Genomic DNA, 21,770 nt, shown 5'->3' with positions numbered 1-21,770 from the left:
CAGGGAATTTCCAGAGCTTCAAAATAATATAAATAATACAAAATCCCGATAATCGTCTACCATAGAACACGATTTGGGCTCACTCGAAGTTTCACTTTATTGGTCGCACAGCTGGCGCCACCATAGCTGTCAGCTGGAGGCTACTCGAACTTTGAGCTTCATATTTCCAGTTTCTGTAAACAATATCAAAAATTGATCAACAAATAAAATGTTAATCATATTATCATCAACATTTTATCAGTTGACAGATTTCTGATATCTCTTATAGGAACCGAGATAATGAAGCTCTTTCGACTACATCGTTTTTGCTTCTTCCTCAAAACAAAGAAGTAGCAAAATACACAAAATTTTCTTTAACCTTTCACCGAGTGTTTCTTCACATCTGCGTCTCTCACCCATCACACACTATTTTCGCATTGTTTTGGTGCCAATTCAGAGTGAATTGGTAGTAGAAAGCGGGCGTAATTGAAGAGTAATTTCTCGCGATCGAAAACTTAATTAACTTTTTAGGTTTTTGGCCTTTCCACCACTACTTGAATTCTGAGTTTCTTCTTGCTCTTCTTTTTAGTAGTTTTGTCTCTTTTGGCTCTAAGATGCTTGCTTCGTCGTTGCGTTTTCATGCGCCAATTTGAATTTTGAATTGGGCAACCGGAACAAGCGCTCTTCCTTTTTTAGAGCTTGCTTTTTTCATGCTCTTGGACCAAGAATTTCTTATTTTGGAAGAAGAAAAAGCATCTTTGGGGTCTCTGTGATCACAAATTTGGAACTAAAAATTCAAGAAACAAATGGGAAAGTGGAAAGAAACTGTGCTTTGGAAAACGATTGAGAAAAGCGTTGGAAATACTACCGTGCCCCATTATAGCCTGAAGAAATTTTGATACAATTTAAATTTAGAAACTTGCCAAATCTCGAGCTTCAAAACGAGCCCAAACACGACCTATTTCGGTCAACTTTGAATTTTGGACTTTAATGGCGCATGGAACCTCGAAAAATCGAAATCGAGCCAAAACAGACAGAGCGTCTTTATTCATTTTGAAGCTGTTAATTTAGTGATTGTGAATGTGCAAAAATTTTCAAGATAAGTAGGAAAATGAAAAAACTATGCAAGAAAGGGGGGGCACCCCCTTTTTTAGCATGGGTTTTCAGTTAGGAAACCTTGGACCTCATTTATCTCTGTTCCTGTAGAAGATATCGAGAAGTTGTTAACTGACAAAATGTTCATCATAATATCAGCAAAATTTTGTTAATTGACTACTTTTTGATATCTTTCACAGGGTCCGAGATAAGGTGGCACGAAGTTAGCGGTTAAAAGGGGGGGGGGTGCCATATTGCAAGTTTTCCGGTTTCCCTAATTTATCTCGGTTACTGTAAGAGATATTAAACTTAAACTAATTAAAAAATATTTGTTGCTTTATGGTGAACATTTTATTAGTTTATCACTTTCTGCTATCTATCACAGGGACCGAGATAAGCTGGCTCGAAGTTGACGGTTAAAGGAGGGTGGGGGTCAAATTGAACGTTTTCCGGTGGCTCCTTTTGACCTTATCCATCTTGGTTGCTCTAACAGATATTGAAAAGTGGTCAACTGATAAACTGTTTATCATAATATCAGTAACATTTTGTTAGTTGATCACTTTTTGTTATTTTTCACAGGAACCGAGAAAAATACGGTCAAAGTTAGATTATGGAGGCGAAGAGGTCATATTGCAGAGTTTACGGTATTCTCCTTTTCTGCGTCTCTACCACAAAAACTAACGTAGCTACAAAATTTGTGTCGATTAACAAAATAATTCTTATAAAATTTTACGCATTTTGTTAGTTGAAATCTTCTTGATAGCTTAGCTGGTTCTTGAGTTAAAACCGGGGAAAGTCTAGGAAACGAACTTTCCAGAGAGAATCAGAAAAAGAGCAGATCTCCATTTTTTCTAGTAAATAAAATAATGACGTTGTTCCTTTTCTGCAAAACCAAAAAAAGGAGCGAACCCTTTCGTTTTGTAATTAACTGGAAATTAATCCCCGTCGTTTTCTCTTCTTTTTCGTTCCGTTTCTAGATAGAAAAAGTAGATAAGAGAAAAACGAAAAACCAGGGGGTTTAGAAAATGACCGAGCAAGATGAATCGATGGGATTATGAACTGGAAACTATACTTTTTTAGAGAAAACATCCCTCTATAAATCTGTGTATCCAGATGTCGTCTTTTTTCAGGTTCCTCAAAGATTTTCCTGCCACACAGACCAACTACTGTGAGAAGTTTTCATCGGACGCCGCACGATGGAACTTGTACCCAAACCTCAATTATTCAGCTTTATACTATGCCATAGTCAATCTTCTAGACGTTTTTCCGTTAATTACCATTCAGCCACAAGGTTTGTCTATCTGGGTGTCTCTCAATCCTGATGTCCGTGATTTTCAGCAATAGGAGAAGCAATTCTAGACACAATAAAAGCACTGATGATTTTTCTGGAAAGAGACTCACTGGAACAACTTCCACTCTTGTTGGCAAGTCAACTTGGTGTCTTTCCCAGAGAGTTAGATAAGCAGGTATGAGAAAGATTACTGTAGCCAAAAACAAAAGTAGAAATTTCCAGATTGTTCACCTCCTAGCTGATTGTGTTTTCCCTTTTGCCATCAACGAGGAGACATATGTGAAGCTAAGCGTGCCTGGAGTACTAATGCTAGTTCTACAGCAGACACATGACCCTAGTAAGTTTTTCTTTGAAAATGTTAAAAAAATGTTTTTTGAAAATTTATTAATTAAAAAAAAGCATTTGATTTGCTCTAATGATTCACCAGATACAGTTCTTTAAAGTTCCGGTCTTCAGGCCTCCACACGTGGATCGTCGAAGCGGCCATGAACAGTTCGCAAGGTGTCTATCAGGACCTTCTACAAGTGATTGCAAAAGGGACGTGTGAAAGTAGAGTGGCAGCTGCAAACCTGCTTTTTCACTATTGGCCATTTCCGAATCCACAGATTTTGCATAGGAAAACGATACAGGTTTGTGAAACTTGAATCGTCATGCCTTACTAGAGTTCCGTCTCGCGAGCACTGGCGTTCGACAAGAACGAGAATTCAAATGCTCGCAATTTCTCGTTTCACGTGCAAGACTCGCATGCAAGTCTCGCAATTTGTCTCGCATAATAGAGTACCTGGAAATAGTAACGTTCATAACTTGGAACAAACTTAAAACGTGTGAAAATTTTTGTGAAAAGTACAGTACAGCCACATATGTCCAGAATGACTTTTAAAATACGGAATCCGGAAAAATCGATACATCACGGAATCAAAATGTCAATGTCAGAAATATCAGGAATAACTTTTTTGAGAAACGGAATCCGGAATAAAATTCCGGATTCCGGGATCCAGATTCCAGATTCCGGATTCCGTGAAATTTTTATTTGTCCGGATTCCGGATTATGGATTCCGAGAAAATTGTTTCATTCCGGATTCCGTTTGTCAGAAAAGTTTTTCCTGATATTCTTTATTTTATATTTTATGATATTTCTGACATTGACATTTTGATTCCGTGAAGTATCGATTTTTCTGGATTCCGTTATTTAAAAGTCATTCTGGACATATCTGGCTTTACTGTACTTTTCAAAAAAATTTTCACATGTTTCGGATGAGTTTGTTCCAAGTTATGAACGTTATTATTTCCGGCTACTCTTTTATGCGAGACAAATTGCGAGACTTGCAATCCTCGCATGAAAAATGCGAGTCTCGCACGTGAAACGCGAAATCGCGAGCATTTGCGAGAACGAGACGAGCCAAGCATTTGTGCGAGACGAAACGAGACGACGCAAGACAAGACAAAAGCAAGAAATTGCGAGTTTTGAAAGAAATTTCTCGCGAGACGAAACTCTATGCCTTACCTGCGCTTTGAGCTCAACTATCTTGGTTCCTATGCAATATATCAAAAATCTGTCAACTGATAAAATATTGATGATATTTTGATGAACATTTTATCAGTTGACAACATTTTGATATATCTTGTGAGAACCTAGATAACAGAGCTCCAAATAGACTACAGGAAGTCGCTCTATGCCATCGAGTGGACCGATACCAACTACTTGACAGCTCATAATTTCGCTCAAATTTCAAATATCTTGTTGAATCAAAAAGTGAAATATAGAACTTAATAAGGTCTACACAATAATACATAATACAATCATACTTGAATGCCAAGTTTTCAACCAGCACTCGTGAAACAGCCAGGCCGGAAAAATCGGCCATGGTAGCATTGGTTCATCGGCGGCCTCTGATTTGAAACTTCGCAACCAAATTTAGTCAATTTTAATATCATTTTGTAGATCTCCGCAAGTTCTACATTTTAATATAAAATTCAAACAGAAATTCTAAGTTTGAGCTGAGTTATGGCTTGGTGAACAAGTAGAATGGTTCGGAGCTTGCGCTTCAGTTTGAACCTTGAAGCTTGAACGATTGAATCTCACTGGCACTCTAAAATAAAAATTCGATCGAATTAAAATCTGAACACATCCAAAACTTTCCTAAAACAACCCCTATTGAATTCCAGTACCGCGTACATGCCTGGCGAACGATCCAATGCCAATCTGCCGGTTGCTCAGACAAGTCGCCTAGTGTAAAACGATGCTATGACCCAGTGATATGTGCCGATGTAGCAGACACCTCTCCACCGATTTTTCTCTGTCGAAAATGCGCGGAACAAGTGACTGGAGAGCGAAAAGTCGTCACTCAACACATTGCTCAACCCATGCCAGCATCAAATGCTACGTGTCAAAGGGTAGAATGTCAGTCACAATCCAGACTAGCTGTGACAATATGCTGCTCTCATGAGTGTACCAGAGGACACAATCATGTGCCAATGAGGTTGTGTATGGATTGCAGTACTTTGGTACACGAAGAGGGAACGATAAAACATTTGCAACATCAGGGAAGTGGAGTTGTATGGTCGACTGATGATCAATGGCCGACGGTTGAGAGTATTGTGAAGTTGTTAAGGGAAACGACAATGTTTGAAGGGAGTGAGGGAGAGGGGAAGAAACCGAAATGGTTGAGGCAGTTGGATGGAGGAACGTCCATGGGCAAGGAGGTAAGGATAAGGAAAAAAGCAAATAAAAGCAAAATTCGCTTTTTACAAAAAATTTAATTTCAGAATTTTCGATAATTTTCTTGAAATTTTAGAAATTTTCAATTTTTAGAAAACACTTTTCGAATTTTTGAAATTGAATTTCTTTGGATTTTTCTTAATTTCTCCGAAACTTTCGTTTTTTCAATAATCATTTTTCTTTGAAATCGCGAATTTCTGAGTTTTCATATTTTCCAGAATTTTCTAGAAATTCTCAAACTATTTTAAAAGCTTTTGAAATTATTCAAATTCCTAAATTTTTTAAGTTTTCAGTTTTCTATTGTATTTTAGGAAATTTCCGGGATTTCCGAATTTCAAATTCTTAAAATTTTTCTAGAATCTCCAAGATTCTTAATTTCCGAATTTTCTAGGATCTTTCATAATTACCCAGGAGTTTAAGGGTTTTTTAATTTTCTGGCTTTTTTTCAAATTTTAGAAAGTTCCTGAATTGTTAAAAAATTGAAAAATTTTAAGATTCTGAATTTCCCAGATTTTTCCATAACTTCCTTTCAAAACTGAACTTCGAAAACACTCTAATTTCCAGATCGACAAAATGGCTGACGAACGTCGAATGCTTAGTCGTTTCGGCGTTTGGCTAATGGCTGGTCTCTGCCCACCAAACGAATCAGCCGATCCCCGTGCAATCGGCTACATAATGCAGAACGTCTTCGAATGGTTCGCAACAACAGCTCTTCTTCCATCCGACTCAATGGGTGCATCTCTAGAACAACTGAAAACCGACTTTGTCTCCGATTGGATCAACATTGGAATGCGTGTCCATAACCAAGTGTTCATCTCAAGTCTCTGTGGTGAATGCGAGGAGCATGACGGACGGCCTGTGATAGATCGAATCAAAGAAGGTCTGGGACGTCTTCTGGCCCTCATGCCTTATGACGTCGTTAGTGTGGAGACGTGGTCCCGAGTGATGCCTCGTTGGTTGGAAGCGATTGTCAATGATTGTACAGAAGACAACCAGCCAGAGTTGAAGGTTCTGCTTTGCAAGATTTTCGAGCCAGATTTATGTCCTTTACCTTTTGAAACAGCCGAGGTTTATGGATTTATGACTGATAGAATCGGAGGAGATGATTATGAGGAAATGTTCAACGCGCTGCAATGGTTACATGTGAGTTTTAGGATCCTGCCAGGATCCTCTTGAAAAAAAGAGCTTAAAAAATGATGAGACATATTTCAGCAACTCTCCCGTCTGGACATCACTATCCCCCTACCCATGATCCTTGACAACTTCAATCGGTGTCTACAGAAACTTCGCTCTATTGAAATCCCGCCCCTTTCTGAAAACGACCTGGAGGAGGAGGAGATGTCTGTACACGTGGTTCTCGTGGACACACTGGTGCTTCAGATGAAACTGAACGATGCGGAGAGGACAATGACTCCGGTATTGATCGACAAACTTTTTGAGTGTATGCAATTGTTGGTGTCCATACCGATAAGGGCGGTACCGCACTCTTGTCACGATCCAGAGCTGGATGGATTTGCAGATTGTCAGCGTGAGTTTTTGAAGACGTCTGGACGAGCATATATCAATACAGAAAAAGGTTTCAGAGTGTCAACAAACGGCGTTTGTGCAGCAAATGGTCATGAATATCACACAAAAAGTTTGTCCGAAGCGAGAAGTTGCGATTATTGTAAGTTTTTGTTTTGAAGCTATTTTTCTCGCTTCCTGTGAAATGTATCAAAATATGACCAACTGAGATAATGTTAAACTTAATATCACAAACATTTTATCAGTTGACCGATTTTTGATATTTTTCACAGGGACCGAGATAAGTACGGTTCATGAGTTATGATCGTTAGATGTTCGATGGTTCTTGAACTATTGTCGTGAGGTGTTCAACTTTCTTGTCAGGGAGAATCAGATCGCTGGATCTCAAGAATTATAAAAATCACGATCTACAAAAAAAGATCACAAGGAAAAAGTAGATTACAAACCACCTTCCCAAACACTTTGTCTTTCAGACCACCGTCGACGAGGACGCTATCTATGACGATCAAACATCAGACACCCCCACGGCGCCCGGAAGTTCTATGCTTTCTCCTCTAACCGAAACTGGAAGCAAAGGAACATCTCCAGGAACCTCAGCCCCTTCAAAACCATTCCCCGACAATCTCCAAACCCAAACAATGTGCGTCGCCCAAGCCTGTGAACAAGAGGAAGAAGTCGAGGAGTGCGAATTCGTGGGAATCCTTCCATGCGAGGAAATGGAGGTGGCTATGGCCGAGGCAGTAACCCATGATAACGTTTTGGAAACTGGCCAAGTGGTGACAAGTACTACAGTACACCCTAGCATCAAGGGGCAAATTGTGCAGACTCCGCAGACTCCTGTTCAGAAACAACCACCTAGTGATTTCTGGATTACTAGTGTAGGGCGATTCCGATTTAGTTTTGAGCAACTCCCACCGCAACTCAAAATGATTCACTCTCTATTAGCCTGCCTAGATGTAGCTGTGGAGCCTGACGTCGAGTTTTTTGTAATGTCATCCATCAAATATCTCTGCCTCCATTGTGAAGCGCTAAGCAACGCTAGACGTGAGCATCGTGGATTTCTGATATGGACGCAGGAGAATCAAATGGTTCCGAAGCTTTGGGAGCGGCTACGGTCAGACTACATACAAGTTGGCGAGCTGGCTACGCATCTCTTGCTTCATGCAATGACACTACCGCAAGGAGAGGAAATGTTCTGGAAAATGGTCCATCGAGATTTTACGTCTCCACAGTGGAATGTGAGATTTGATGCTGTCGGGAAGGCATATGTGCTGGCACAAATGATCAAAACGGCGCCTGTAAAGGCGAATAAAGTGGTGCAGACGTGTTTGGCGTCGGTTTTCTATCATTTTATCGCTTCGCTACACGATCCGAATCCATCAGTGGCTCAAAGAGCAATCATTGCGTTGAGGGCGATGCCAAGTCATACATTGAAAGTAAGTTTTGAGCTCAAATATCTTAATTCCTATAGCAGAAATCAAAAATTTGTCAACTGATAGAATGTTCATTATGATACTGGAAATATTTTGTTAGTTGACTACTTTTTGATATCTCATACGGTAACTGAAATACATTGGGTCACCGTCAAGGGACCCTACTATCGCGAGCTCTTTAAGCTTTGAGTCAATTTATCTCGGTTACCGTAAGTGATATCAAAAAGTAACAAACTAATAAAATGTTACTGATATTATAATGTATATTTTGTTATTTGACCACTTATTGATATATCTCACAGTTACCAAGATAAATTGGGTCAAAGGGAAGGGTTCCTTCTGTTACAGTGTTTATGTCAAACGCCAAAAATTCTACAAATCCTGAACTGCAATATCTAAAATTTCCAGCTTATCTGTATGTGCTTCGAATCCCAATTCGATCATTGCATTGTGGACCGCCCACTGATCATCCATGCAATCACTATGATGTCAATCCTCCTACCTGACCAGACAACACTGACTTTTGACTTTTTCATTCAACGATTTGAGACCCTCGTGTTGGAAAGTCAGTTGTCCAGTCAGACCGAGGAGAACATTTTTGTGCAAGGTAAAACATGTTTCTTATTTGAGGATTCAACTTTTTGTTCAGATCTTATGCACACCGACCCAATGTCCGAACTATACCAACGGAAAGTTTCAAAAGCTAGAACTGCAATTGAAAACGCCGCCACCGCTAGATCCATAGTCCGTCATTTAAAACAGTACGATGGGATGAAACATCAGTTGGCACATCTACCATCGGATCCAGGTACGCTAGTAGCTTACTAAAAATGGAATTATATGGATTTAAATGTTTTCGCTCTCTCTAATACTCTCTCTCTCTCTCTCTCTCTCTCTCTCTTCTCACCGTGCCTTCTCTCTCTGCAAAAATGTTCCCTTTAACCACTTCTCTAAACATTCCGTCCGTGTACAAATTCTAACCCTTAAATGTCTAACCCCCTTAGGCACCAAGCCAACCCCTTCTATTCACCACCCATACAGATATCCACCTATCGTCACGTGTGGCACGATGGAGACGTCGTGGACGTCTATCAGAAGCCGCGCTATCGGCACGTGTCAAAATTCTGAAAGTGGTCACCATGGTCCGTGTGGTCAATCGATGGAGAGAGATGGCGGCTGACGTGGCACTTGGCGCCGCTTCGTTGGTTTCTATGATGACGTCGGGAGGCGTCGCAACGGCTGGAGGATTGATGTGTATGTGTGCACCCCGTCCCCCCGATTTACTCACTTTACCTTTTGCATGGGTTTTTTTCAGAGAGCATGATTTTTAGCGGAGTTTGCGATTTTATAGAATCCTACTTTTTATGAAAAAAAACTGTAAAACCTCTATTAGAAGGTGCCTGCAAGTTTGACCTGTTTAGCTTTCAGGTTGGCTACTTTGGCCCAATTTATCTCAATTCCTATGAAAGGTATCAAAAAGTGGTCAACTGTGAAAATTTTTATCATAAAATCAATAATATATTATTAGTTGACCACTTTTTGATATCTTTTACAGGAAGTGAGACATATGGGTTCGAAGAAAATACCAGAATATCGAAAAAAAAGGGCTAGAAATTGGAAGATTTTAAAAAATTCCGAATTTCTGAATTTCGGAAATTCAGAATTTGAAAAAAATAGAAACTCAGAAATGTAATATTTTCGATAAATAAAAAGTCAAGATTAGAAAAAATCGAAAATTCGAAAGTTTCATAATTTTGAAAAACCGCAGAAAACTCAGAAAATTAATATTTTTGGAGATTCTAGCAATTCAAAAATTCAAAACTTCAGAAGTTGTGAAAAAAATCAGCAATTTTAAAAATTGGAAATTCTTGGAAAATCTGAAAAATCGAAGAATTCGGGAGTTCACGAATTCTGAATAACTTTGAAAATTTCTAGAAAAATGTGGAAAATTCACCTATTTGCAACAAAAAAATCGAATCCAAATCTCTAGCTTTTTGTGTGTTTTTCAGCAGCACGTGCACATTAATTTTCTCTGCTCTTTCCATTATTTTCACTCACATTCTCATTTTTTTCTCTAATATTTTATGTTTCGATTCTAACTTTTCTCAGTTTTGCATCTAACACTTTTCATCCTAATTTTTTTTTCTGTGAATCTATCTTCATTTTTTTCCTGTCCAGAATGTTTGTCTGTCGGTTTGTCTAACGTCTTCTTCTTCTTCTTCTTCTTTTTTTCAACTTTTTGCCTTTTTTCTACTTCTATTCTATCCCCCACACACACGAATACAATCACCACCTCTATTTTCTTTAACACACTTTCCACAGGTTTCCATAAATTTTCAGCGGCAAATATGAATAATCCGATGAACGACGACGTCTCCTCACCCAATTCATCGGTCACCGCCAACTATGGGCATGGTACGTGCATGTGTGGATATGTTTTATATGATGGGTACCATATGGGGTGGTTTGGTACCATATCGGTGCATGGGTATTGAAGATGCACTGTTGACATATGCCGACTATGGTACCATATTGAAATCATGAAAACCATATGGGAATAATGGATTTCATATGAAAATCATGGGTTACCATTTAAGGCATCCGTGATACCATATGGGAATCATGGACGCTATATGTAAATCATGGATACCATATGGGAATCATGGCAACCATATGGGATCTTTGTTACCACATTGGCATCAAGGATACCATATGTGCACCTTGATTACCATATTGGAACCTTGTTACCATAATTGTTATATGTAATACCATTATGGTACCTTTTCTCCACCATGGCTACCATACCCCTGTACCATACCTCTCCCATATGGTACCCCATCGGCTTCTACACCGCTTCTTCTCCATCACGCTTCTATTGGTGATCCCAAATATTCCCTGTTTTCTTTCGCTTTTTGAAATCTATATCCCCCACCGTATACCCCTACACATACAGTAATCTTCTATGCATGAAAGTTATTATTTGGGGTTTTTTGAAATTTTTTGGAAAAATGGGACCTTTAGTTTCTTTGGTTTAGTTTTTTGTTTCAGTTTCTTTTTTTGGTTTTTGGGATTTTTTTGGATATGGAATTTGGTTTGAAAAATTTTAATTTCCCGCCCAACCCCAATAATTTTAATATTCCAGGAGGTTACGGTAGACTTCGAGAGTTCACCGACGAGGAGAGCAATATGTGCTTATTGTTCAATCGAGTGGTGGATATGGAGAACCCGGAAAGACATACCGTATACCTGGTCGTCTCACTTTTTGTCACTTTTCTCTCCAATAAGAATTCGACGCCTACTGATGAGAAGGCAAATGCCAAAAAGCAATCTCTCGTTTTTCGACACTTTAATACCCTGTTAGGGTACAGTAGTACCGAAAAGTGTTTCACGATTCCGCCAGCCAGATTACGGTAGGATTACTGTAGCTTTAATTTTTTAAAATAAATTGGCTGGTCCTTCAGAAAAGCCGCCGTCTGCAACGCCTTCATCAGTGGGTTGCCTGAAATTCTGGATATGAATTTGCACACAGGTATTTACATACAGAAAAAAAAAGATTTCAAATTTTATATTTTTAATTCCAGGAAACCAACTACTTCCTACTGTAGTCCAGCTGCTTATCCATCTTCCAAGCCCTCAAAAACTGGCATCCGATCAGAATGTGACGAATTACTCTCTGGCGCTTTTGACCCAACACACAAGGCATTTATGGTTGCATTCGCTGATTTTGATTCTGTATAAATATCGATTTGATCAACTCCCAGTCAGTGAGAATATCGTTAGGCTCATTGGAATTGTGGTCAAAACGTTGCAAAGTGAGTCGGAAGGGGCTTTCATTTGGAGCCAATTTATCTAGCTTCCTGTGAGATATATCAAAAAGCGATCAACTGATAAAATGTTTAGCATACTATCAGTAATATTTTACTACTTGAAAAAAATTCGATATCTTAAACGGGAAACGATATAATTAGGATCAAAATAACTTCTTTTTTTTTCAAAAAGAAATTGAAGTATTGTTTAAAAGCGTGGGCAAAAAAAGAGAAAAAACTACTTGTTTGAATTAATAGTAAACCCAAAAAATACGTGAATTGGTTTAGAAGCCTAGGAAAAATGCTGTAAAAGAAGGGCATGGCCTGAAAATAGAAATCGAGGTCACGACCTAAAAAATGAAATCTAGGTCATGACCCAGAAATTGGAATCTAGTTCATGAACTAAAAATTGAAATCTAGGTCATGACCCAGAAATTGAAATCGAGGTCACGACCTAAAAATTGAAATCTAGGTCATGACCCAGAAATTGAAATCTAGTTCATGAACTAAAAATTGAAATCTAGGTCATGACCCAGAAATTGGAATCTAGGTCATGAACTAAAAATTGAAATCTAGGTCATGACCCAGAAATTGAAATCTAGATCATGACCTAAAAATTGAAATCTAGGTCATGACCCAGAAATTGAAATCTAGATCATGACCTAAAAATTGAAATCTAAGCCATGGACCGAGGGCCCATGACCCCCTGGCTCCAGCCGGAGCTCCCTCCCCTTTCTGGAACCCTGAGAAAGGGAGAACTGATTCTTCCCTTCGCTTCCCTCTTCCTTTATAGTTTAGATTCCTGAGTTTCTAAACCAGTTTTTCTTCCTTCTTTTCTTTTAAATAATACTCAAAATTTCTTTTTGAAAAAGAGAGAAGTCCCTTTGATTCTGATTATATCGTTTCCTTCTTGAGATATCAAATTTTTTTAACTGTTAAAATATTACTGATATTATGCCAAACATTTTATCAGTTGATCCCTTTTTGCTATCTTTTACAGGAACCGAGAAAAAATGGCTCAAAGTTGAACCACGACTTTGAGATCATTGCTTTTGAGAAGCACTTAGGTGACATTCTCTTCAGGTTCGGTTCAAGCGGCTTATCTTATTTGGATGAAATTCCACAAACAAGTTGTCAACTACAAAATTAAAGTTCTATTTTTGTTTAGTACGCTCTAAAAAACTCAGAGAAATTGAAATGGAAATTTGAATATTCGAAAAATTCAAATTGTGAAATGTAGTACTTGAAATGGGCTACAAAATGGTATATTTGAGAAATGGGTCAAGTTAAAAAGCAACATTTTTAAATCAAGAACTACAAATCTTAATTCAAATAAACTTGAGCTTGGATTTTGAAAAAATTCTGAGTATTTTTTAAATATGACTGTTTATTTATCCCCAACAAATCGGCTATCTGTGGTTCAGCCTCCATTTCCTCAGTTTTCGAGATTTTGAAACTAGACATCATGTATATCATTTTGAAGTTTTTTTTAAAGTTATACATGTTCCAATTTGAATTTTCCAAAAATTTCAATTTTCAAAAAAGTTATGCGTCTTTAAAAAATCCAACCTGAAACGAGCGCTGAAGAGGGACGATTCTCAATGTGTTTAAAATTTGTGCTAAAGAAAATCAGTTTTTGAAAATAACTTCATTTTTCCAGATCAAGTTCACGAGTGTTCCGACGCCGAAGCATCCAACGAAATCGACACCTGGGATGAGATCGAAGAGGACGATGGTGGAAGAGCAGAGCTGATTCGACCGGAATCTCTTACAGTAACCACTATCAAAGAAGCAACACCAGCAGCGGAGGGAATTATTCAAGTTGGTGCAGTTCGGGTTATGCAGCCGACGATTGTGGAGCCAGAGGGGCTGGCACCGGAGCCAGTGTTATCTAGGAAGAGGAGTACGATGGTACAGGAAGTCAAGCGGAAGAAAAGTGCAATTGAGGTGGTGAAGAAGAGGTAAGGACTAGACTTTAAGATTTTAGAGCGCACTTTTCATTGGCGCAGCTTTTTTTGCTTCCTGTAAGAGATATCAAAATTTTGTCAACTGATAAAATGTTTATCAAAACATGAACAACATTTTATTAGTTAACAGATTTTATCTTTCATAGGAGCAGAGAAAATTGAGCTCAATTGCGCGTGTCGGTATGTGTACCCCAAGATCCCATGTACATCCTTTGCACCTTTTTTACTCTTGAATTTTCAGCTGCGCCCTCCGATGTGGTCACTGCAACGAAGCCATCGAGATGTTCGACGAGGAAACTGTCTCATTGTGTTTGATAGCACTGGAAACATTTCTACACCGCGAACCCTCTATGGCAGCGCCGATCCTTTTCAAGATCCTTTATACTGTAACACGGCTCATCGACACCCCAATGTACCCATGGCACTCAACCGAGATGTTCGTTCCAGCCAATTCTCGCTCTGTTGCTAAACAAATGCTCCGTGTTTCCCTCCATCATCTCTCCACCCTGCGATTTGTCTCCAGCTATTCGACACCAAAATCCCACGACCCGAAGCCTTCTGGTCCGTCATAGCTTTATCTCTTGCCGATTTTCCAGAGCTGTCCCCAGTGTACTTTATGCAAATCCTCATGGAAGATCTTGATGAAAGTTGGCCGGGATCTGTGAGATTGATCATGAAGAATCTGGCGTATTACATCGTTGAGATCTCCTTGGATATGTATGGCAATGCGTGGCAGAATTTGGCAACGCATATGGAGACGTTCTTCAAGAAGTATCATACAGCGATCTCCGCCGATACCACCACCGCTCCAACACGTGCTGAAATTGAAAACGTCATTATCGTAATGACTCATGTCCTAAAAGTTCAAGTTCTAACGACCAACGCCAAGTCTCCAGTCTCTCTTGTAGAAGCATTCTCCAAATGGCTCTCAGAATCCCTACACGGTGCAGAGGTGTCCCTAGAATCACTTCTAGGAGTTTGCACCGCCTGTAATAGAGCGTTGATAAGAGTAAGATATTTTTCCTAGGTCACGAGCTCACAATTTCGCATTTTTAGGAACGCGACAAGCAATGTGTGACCCGCGCCGTTGTCACTGAGCTCATGCAATCCATCAAGTTTAAGTCCAAGCTCCATGAAGCCAACTACGTCACAATTGCCAATATGGTACTACAGGACACTGGAGAGGATATCGAAGTTCCGTTGTTGGACGATCAGTTTAATACAGCCGCGTCTGAAGCTATCCGACCATTTTTGTTCGAAGTTTTGGACTTTATTGCGGACCTTCATGTGATAGCAAAATTGAAAAAAGAGACCAATTCAGATGCGCTTGGTGGAGATTTGAAGGTCAAGCTAGCAGAGGCTATTGGTAAGATTGAAAGGAAAGGGAATCTTTGAGCTCGCATGTCTCGGTTCCTGTGAGAGATATCAAAAATTTGTCAACGGATAAAATGTTTGTCATAATATTTTCAACATTTTGTTAGTTGACTTTTCAATATCTCTCATAAGGAGCTAGATAATCAAGCTCAAAGTGCAAGTAGTTCAGCTCAAACTTGACAGTAGTTAAGCCTCAGGTTTCACAGTATTAACAATATTTACCAAACATTCTTTTTAAGCTGTCGAAATGTCTCGCTCCAATGCTCGTGACTGCCGTACCGTCATCCGTTTCATCCCATGGCTCATGTCCCCTCCTTCTGTCACTCAAGCCGCTCCAGGAGCCTTTGCGGATAGTGTCACTAACGTCCGTGTGCTCTCCTGGCTCCTTCTAGGAGCTCTTCACGCCAACCACTCTTGTCTGCCGGTACCAATCGAGTGTAGTCAGCATATGGCAGATTACATTCATTTTGTATTGGCTGGATTTGCGGATCAGTCAAAGCAATCTGTGGTACACATGTCTGCTCTCTTCCATGCCTTCCATCTTTGCCAGCTATGGACCGTCTATTGTGAAAGAGCTGCTACGTACAGCTCGACGACAGCATTCGCACATTTGATCGATTTCTGGGCACGAGTGACCCCAGCGATTTTGCAGTTGTTGAGTCATTCGAAAGTGGTGAGTTTTTGTTATTCGGAATGTCATTTTTGACCCCAATTACCAATACGTGCACTTTGAGCTTAATTTTTTCGGTTCCTATGAGAGATATCAAAAGTGGTTATTCTGTAAAATGTTACTGATATTATGATAAACATTTTGTTAGTTGAGCACTTTTCGATATCTCTTATAGGAACCGAGATAATTAAGTTCAAACTAAAATACCCTCACGCGCCCAAGAGGGAGAGACTCAGAGAAGTCGGTGTGTCTCGTTTCTCTGCGTCTCTTTAAGTTCAAAATCAAAACTACTGTATCTGCGAGATTAATAGAGCCAAAAAATAGTTTTTAGACTATTCGATAGCAAATTTTGAGGTCTTTCGTTTGATATCAAAATTTGAGCATATTTCAGTTTTTGAGTAGAGAAGGATCTCATTTTCAGCTCGCCGACATGGTCAATCTCCATTTTCTCAACACAATTCAAGCACTTCAACAAGTGAATTCGGCACTTCTGTGTCAATTATACTCAATGTGGGCGCCGATTCTCACCGCCTATCATTCTCAGATTCCGAATCAACTCAGGTAAGAGCCTGTAATTCTAATATGCACTTTGAGCTCACTTATCTCGGTTGCTATGAGAGATATTAAAAAGTGATCAATTGATAAAGTTTTACTGATATTATGATAAACATTTTATCAATTGACCACATTTTGATTTCTCTCAAAGGAACCGAGATAATTGAGTCAGAGCATCGACAATATTATCCCAATTTTTACGCTAGCCACCACACTCTCAACCTTGACTCAAATTATCTTGGTTACTGTAAGAGACATCAAAAAATGATCAACTAATAATTGTTTCTGATTTTATGATAAGCATTTTGTTAGTTGGTTTTTTCTTGATATTTTTAATAGGAACCGAGATAATTGAGCTCAAAGTGCAAGGGCTATTAGAGGAAATACGGTAATAAAGCTTTTTTGTTCCAGAATGAAACTCGATTCTTGCCAAAACCAACCATCTCTGGAAGCTCCGCTTGTCACCGAATGGCTCAAAAAAGTTCGCTACAAGATTTCCCAAGTGGAACTTCAAACATCAGCTGCATCGCCTTACTACACTGTCTAAATCTTTTCAAAAAATATTGATTTTACGGGTTTCATGTCCATTTTTTTCGAATTTCAACACTATCATCACTCATTACGATTTTTCGGTGCTTTCAAAAACTTCCCCCACTTTCACAAGAACCTTTTCTCAATAAATCTCGTTTTTTGCTCAATTTTGGTTTATTTGAAATTTCAAGCAGGGAGATCAAAAATAACAATCAAAATAAAAATGAGAATTTCATCCAAATAAGAATCAAAGGGACTTCTCTCTTTTTCATTCGGAAATGAAGCATTCTCAATCAGCATTTTTGATGTGATTTGCATTTGTCACCTATTTCGGCTTTTGTGAGTTGGGGCACCCAAATTTTTTGAATTTGGCGCCAAAATGCGGGTGTCCCAGAGGAAGGGAAACAAGGCGTTTTTGCCTAAGCCTATAATTTCAAACAAAAACCAGACATTAAAAAAAATTTCAGCCAAAATGTGCGATTTTCACTGATTTTCGCCAATTTCAGTATTTTTCTGGCTGAAATTTTTTTTCAATTTTTTTTCGTTTTTTTTAAAATTATAGGCTTAGGCAAAAAACCCTTGTTTTGTTTCCACTGGGACATCCGAAAATGGCGCCAAATTCAAAAAATTTGGGTGCCCTCCCAACTACGCTAGCACGTGCGTTTTAGCCTAAGCCTAAAATAAAGAAGCAAATAACAGGAATCTGTATTTTATCATATTATTTTATACTTTCTGGAGGTCCAGACACCTCAAAAATATTTCTAACATGCTTAAAATTAATGCGCAAGTCAGAAAATGCCAAAAAAGTAAGAAAAAAGTGCCCCCCCCCCCAACCAACATAGCGCCGGGATCCTTTCCAAAATTGAAGAAACTGGCGGTTTTTGGGGAAACCATTGCAGATTTGAATGTCTTGTTGAAAGGATTATAAGCAGAAGGAGCAGGTAGAGAAATGGAATACACTGTCAAGAATTGTTATGGGATTTTCGCTAAAATTGAATTTCGTAATGGTACAATAACATTTGTTTCCGTTATTTTTACCGTTTCAAATTAATTACTACTAAACATTTTATTTTACCTGAATAAAGTCTTAATGGTTATTACTCTAATGCTTTCACCGGAGAATCAAAACAATTTTTTCGTTTTTTTTAATTCAAGTCAGCAACTCCAAAACGATTTTTCTCCGAATAAAAAAAGCTAAGAATCAATAACTCGGCTCAACTGATTCCTGAATTTTAAAGGAGAAACACATTGTATAGTCAAAAAGGGATTGCTAAAATTATTTAACTCGATTTGCTTTTTTTCGAGCTCGGAACTCGCTGAAAAAATCTAATTTTACGATTAGAACAGGTTTTCAGTTGCATAATGTGACAAAATCGGGCTTGAAATCTGATTTTTTTCGCTAAAATTCAGTGAAGAAGATGACGAATTGGGAGGAAAACAATGAGACGAGCAGGCGATAAATATTTGAAACTTTCGCATCGAAAAGCTTTTTCAGAGATTTTTCTTTCAGGTTTTCGTAAATTTCAAGCTAAAACTGCATATTTTCCTTGGAAAAAATAATGAACTTGCTTGAAATTTCAGTGGGTATTGCCCCCGAAAATACCGTAATTTAAAGGAGCTTTATTTGATTTTTTATAGAAAGAAAGGGTCTCGCAACGAAAATACAGTAATTTAAAGGAACTTATTCGGGTTTCCCTACATTTCCATTCAAAAAAAATGAACTTCAAACGACGAGTTCAATCGGAAGAAGTGCCAATTAATCTACCAAATTTCACACACACTCCAAGTACAATGACCTCCGTCTCCTTCCCACTTTTTATCAGCACTGATCATTCAGACGTACGCGGCTGGCGCCGTTTCTCTCCGTCTCTGCTTCTCGCTCTCCGCGCGCGCGCGCGCCAAATTTTGAATTCGAAAACGATTTTGGCGCGAGAGAGACCGCTTCTCCCCTTCATTCGGTTCTCATTTCACTTTTTGTTGTCTGCTGGGGTTGTTCTTCTTGTCTAGTGATTCGTATAATTCTAAAAATCTGAGTTTTTCCTTCAATTTTTGGGAATTTTAGCTAAAATTGGAAAGCTTTCAAAGCGTATTTCACCTCCTAGCGCTTCGTATATCATCTCGAATCCTAAAAATCTGGTTTTTTCTTCCACATTTATCTAGAATTTAAGGTTTTTTAGCTAAAATTCGAAAGCTTTCGAAGCTTATTTCTCCTCGAATCCTAAAAATCAGGGTTTTTTCTTTCAGTTTTTGGGATTTTTAGCAAAAATTCGAAAGCTTTCGAAGCGTGTTTCTTCTCGATTTCTGAAAAATTGACTATTTTCTAATCGCTACATACAGAGCTAGCTTTCAAAGTGTCGCTTTCTCGCAAAAATGCAAACTTCAAATTTCTGTTTTCGCGCCCTCTTCCCACTGGTCAGCTGTCTTATCGGCCGATGTCTTAACCTGCTCTTAACTCATCCAGCACGCCGTATTTCTCCTCAAATCTTAAAAATCCGGTTTTTTTTCAGTTTTTGGGATTATTATCTATAATTCGGAAGCCTATCTCTCCTCGAATTCTGATAATTTACCTTGAAAGCGTCTTTTTCTCAAAATATTTAAATTGGTGTTTTCGCGCCTTTTCACCGGTCAGCTGTCTTATCGGCTGGTCATTTTCTGATCGGCACACACCTCTCCATTCAAATCATGACCCATATTTGCATCATCTGCTCTAATTTCTCATTTGCTGACGTCACGAATGTCTTCTGAAGGCATATACAATCCGAACAGTACCTGTGACGTCACAAATGACACCCTCCGATCGGAATGACACCCTCCTAGGGGTCACCATTCGTGACGTAGGCACGGTGGTGGTGCTGGCGGTACGTCCCGCCTATTTGGCGAGGAGCGAGGACGGTATAAAAGAACGCGGCGGTCACTCGGTTCTTCATTCATTCCTTTCCGTGCCTTGACCCTGAATCAGCTGACCACTAATGCTCTACTTCTCTTTTTCTCCTCTTTTTTGGAAATTTTTATTCAAAAACAGCATATTTTCAGACTCGCCGGCACTAACCACCACTACTAAACCAGGATGACACTGGCCGAGATTCAAAATGTCGAGAAGGAGAATGCGGAGGTGAGCACCAGGAGCTCTGAGGGTGTCTGCACCAGGAAATGTGCCAGATTCCACGACAATTCGGCTCTTTTCCCCTTTTCTCCTTCGCTTTTCCCTCATTTCAATTTGTATGACATTACAGCCAGCACAGCACCAGCACCAATCGAAGAAGAAGATTCAAGACCTCACCAAGCTGTCGATCGAGCCAAAAGGCAACGCGCTGGACGCCGACGAGCCACTGCTCCAGGACCTGGACAATCGTTTCGTGATCTTCCCGCTGCGACACCATGAGATTTGGCAGTTCTACAAGAAGGCCGTCGCCTCGTTTTGGACTGTCGAGGAGGTGGATTTGGGCAAAGATATGAACGATTGGGAGAAGATGAATGGCGATGAGCAGTACTTCATCTCCCGCGTGCTCGCCTTCTTCGCCGCCTCCGATGGTATTGTTAATGAGAACTTGGTAAGCTGAAATGCCCTTTAAGCCCTAAATGAAGCTTCTTTTCTAGTGCGAACGCTTCTCGAACGAAGTCAAAGTCTCCGAGGCGCGCTTCTTCTACGGATTCCAAATCGCCATCGAGAATATTCACTCGGAGATGTACTCAAAGCTCATCGAGACCTACATCCGCGATGAGAAGGAGCGCATGAAGCTGTTCAACGCCATCTTCGAGTTCGAGTTCATCAAGAAGAAGGCCGACTGGGCGCTTCGTTGGATTTCCGACACCAAGGCCTCGTTCGCCGAACGGCTGATCGCATTCGCCGCCGTCGAGGGCATCTTCTTTAGCGGATCGTTCGCATCGATTTTCTGGCTCAAGAAGCGCGGTCTGATGCCAGGTTTGACACATTCCAACGAGCTGATCTCGAGGTGAGCTGGGTTCTAGTAATTTTGAACGCGTCGCGTGTCGGCGTAGCGGCTAGCGCTTCGAACACGTTTTGAAAGTTTAGGCGCGCAGCCAAATTTGCGACAACACGGAGGTGCAACAGCTTACATGCATTCAAATTTATCTCAATTCTCTTGGGCGCGCTGCGGCTCGCGACGCGGCTGCAATTTGGCTTGAAAATTGGAATTTTTATTTCGAAAAAATGCTGGCTTGGCGGGGTGCCAACTCCTTGCACGAAAAGCGCCGGGCGCAGCTCCGTGTACGCTGAATTCTAGTAGTTTTGGACTCGTCGCGTGTCGGCGTAGCGGCTGACTGACGACTTAACAACGCTTAAGATGCTTCGAACTTTCTGGAAATGGCGCTATGTTGGTTGGGGGGAGGGGGAACTCTTTTTTGACTTTTTTGGCATTTTCTGACTTGCGCATTAATTCTAATAGTAAGCATGTTAGAAATATTTTTGAGGCGTCTGGACCTCTAGAAAGTATAAAATAATATAAAAAATTACAAATTCCTGTTATTTGCTTCTTCATTTTAGGCTTAGGCTAAAACGTTGGCGCTACCGTAGTTGAGGGCACCCAAATTTTTTGAATTTGGCGCCATTTTCGGATGTCCCAGTGGAAAGAAAACAAGGGGTTTTTACCTAAGCCTATAATTTTAAAAAAAACGGAAAAATCTGAAAAAAATTTCAGCCAGAAAAATACTGAAATTGGCGAAAATCAATGAAAATCGCACATTTCGGCTGAAATTTTTTTTTCAAAATGTTTGGTTTTTGTTTAAAATTATAGGCTTAGGAAAAAACGCCTTGTTTCCCTTCCTTTGGGACACCCGCATTTTGGCGCCAAATCAAAAAATTTGGG

The 21,770-nt window shown here is 39.6% G+C and overlaps 3 protein-coding genes across 4 annotated transcripts in view; all 3 read left to right on the top strand.

The window, feature by feature from the left end:
* Positions 1–2,187: 2,187 nt before the first annotated feature.
* On the top strand, positions 2,188–8,869 carry Cbr-unc-79.2 (the record flags this gene model as incomplete). Of its 2 annotated transcripts, XM_045244442.1 has the most annotated exons (10): positions 2,188–2,365; positions 2,413–2,540; positions 2,588–2,702; positions 2,822–2,994; positions 4,532–5,068; positions 5,649–6,227; positions 6,297–6,612; positions 6,668–6,750; positions 7,082–8,044; positions 8,450–8,869. In XM_045244442.1, the coding sequence occupies 10 exons, from the start codon at positions 2,188–2,190 to the stop codon at positions 8,867–8,869; spliced, it is 3,492 nt and encodes a 1,163-aa protein (XP_045096968.1). The 2 variants fall into 2 exon arrangements, with proteins under 2 accessions (XP_045096968.1, XP_002642566.1); XM_002642520.1 differs by lacking the exons at positions 2,188–2,365; positions 2,413–2,540; positions 2,588–2,702; ... (3 more) ...; positions 6,297–6,612; positions 6,668–6,750 and having other exon boundaries at positions 7,535–8,044; positions 8,450–8,650.
* Positions 8,870–11,227: 2,358 nt separating this feature from the next.
* On the top strand, positions 11,228–16,960 carry Cbr-unc-79 (the record flags this gene model as incomplete). The annotated part of the gene is made up of 10 exons (XM_045244441.1): positions 11,228–11,451; positions 11,503–11,570; positions 11,623–11,853; positions 13,508–13,808; positions 14,056–14,375; positions 14,411–14,823; positions 14,871–15,180; positions 15,428–15,861; positions 16,280–16,419; positions 16,825–16,960. 10 exons carry the CDS (start codon positions 11,228–11,230, stop codon positions 16,958–16,960), a joined length of 2,577 nt encoding a protein of 858 aa, XP_045096967.1.
* Positions 16,961–20,011: 3,051 nt separating this feature from the next.
* Cbr-rnr-2 overlaps positions 20,012–21,770 on the top strand; it is a gene marked incomplete at both ends in the record, with an annotated part of 2,970 nt that continues 1,211 nt past the window's right edge. The window contains 3 exons of the mRNA XM_002642522.1: positions 20,012–20,056; positions 20,178–20,495; positions 20,542–20,897. Coding sequence (XP_002642568.1) covers positions 20,012–20,056; positions 20,178–20,495; positions 20,542–20,897 — 719 coding nt within the window. The remainder of the gene's footprint in view (positions 20,057–20,177; positions 20,496–20,541; positions 20,898–21,770) is intronic.

Source organism: Caenorhabditis briggsae, assembly GCF_000004555.2.
Source record: "Caenorhabditis briggsae complete genome, chrIII, whole genome shotgun sequence".
Taxonomy (NCBI): domain Eukaryota; kingdom Metazoa; phylum Nematoda; class Chromadorea; order Rhabditida; family Rhabditidae; genus Caenorhabditis; species Caenorhabditis briggsae.
This window is presented reverse-complemented; position numbering and strand designations above follow the sequence as displayed.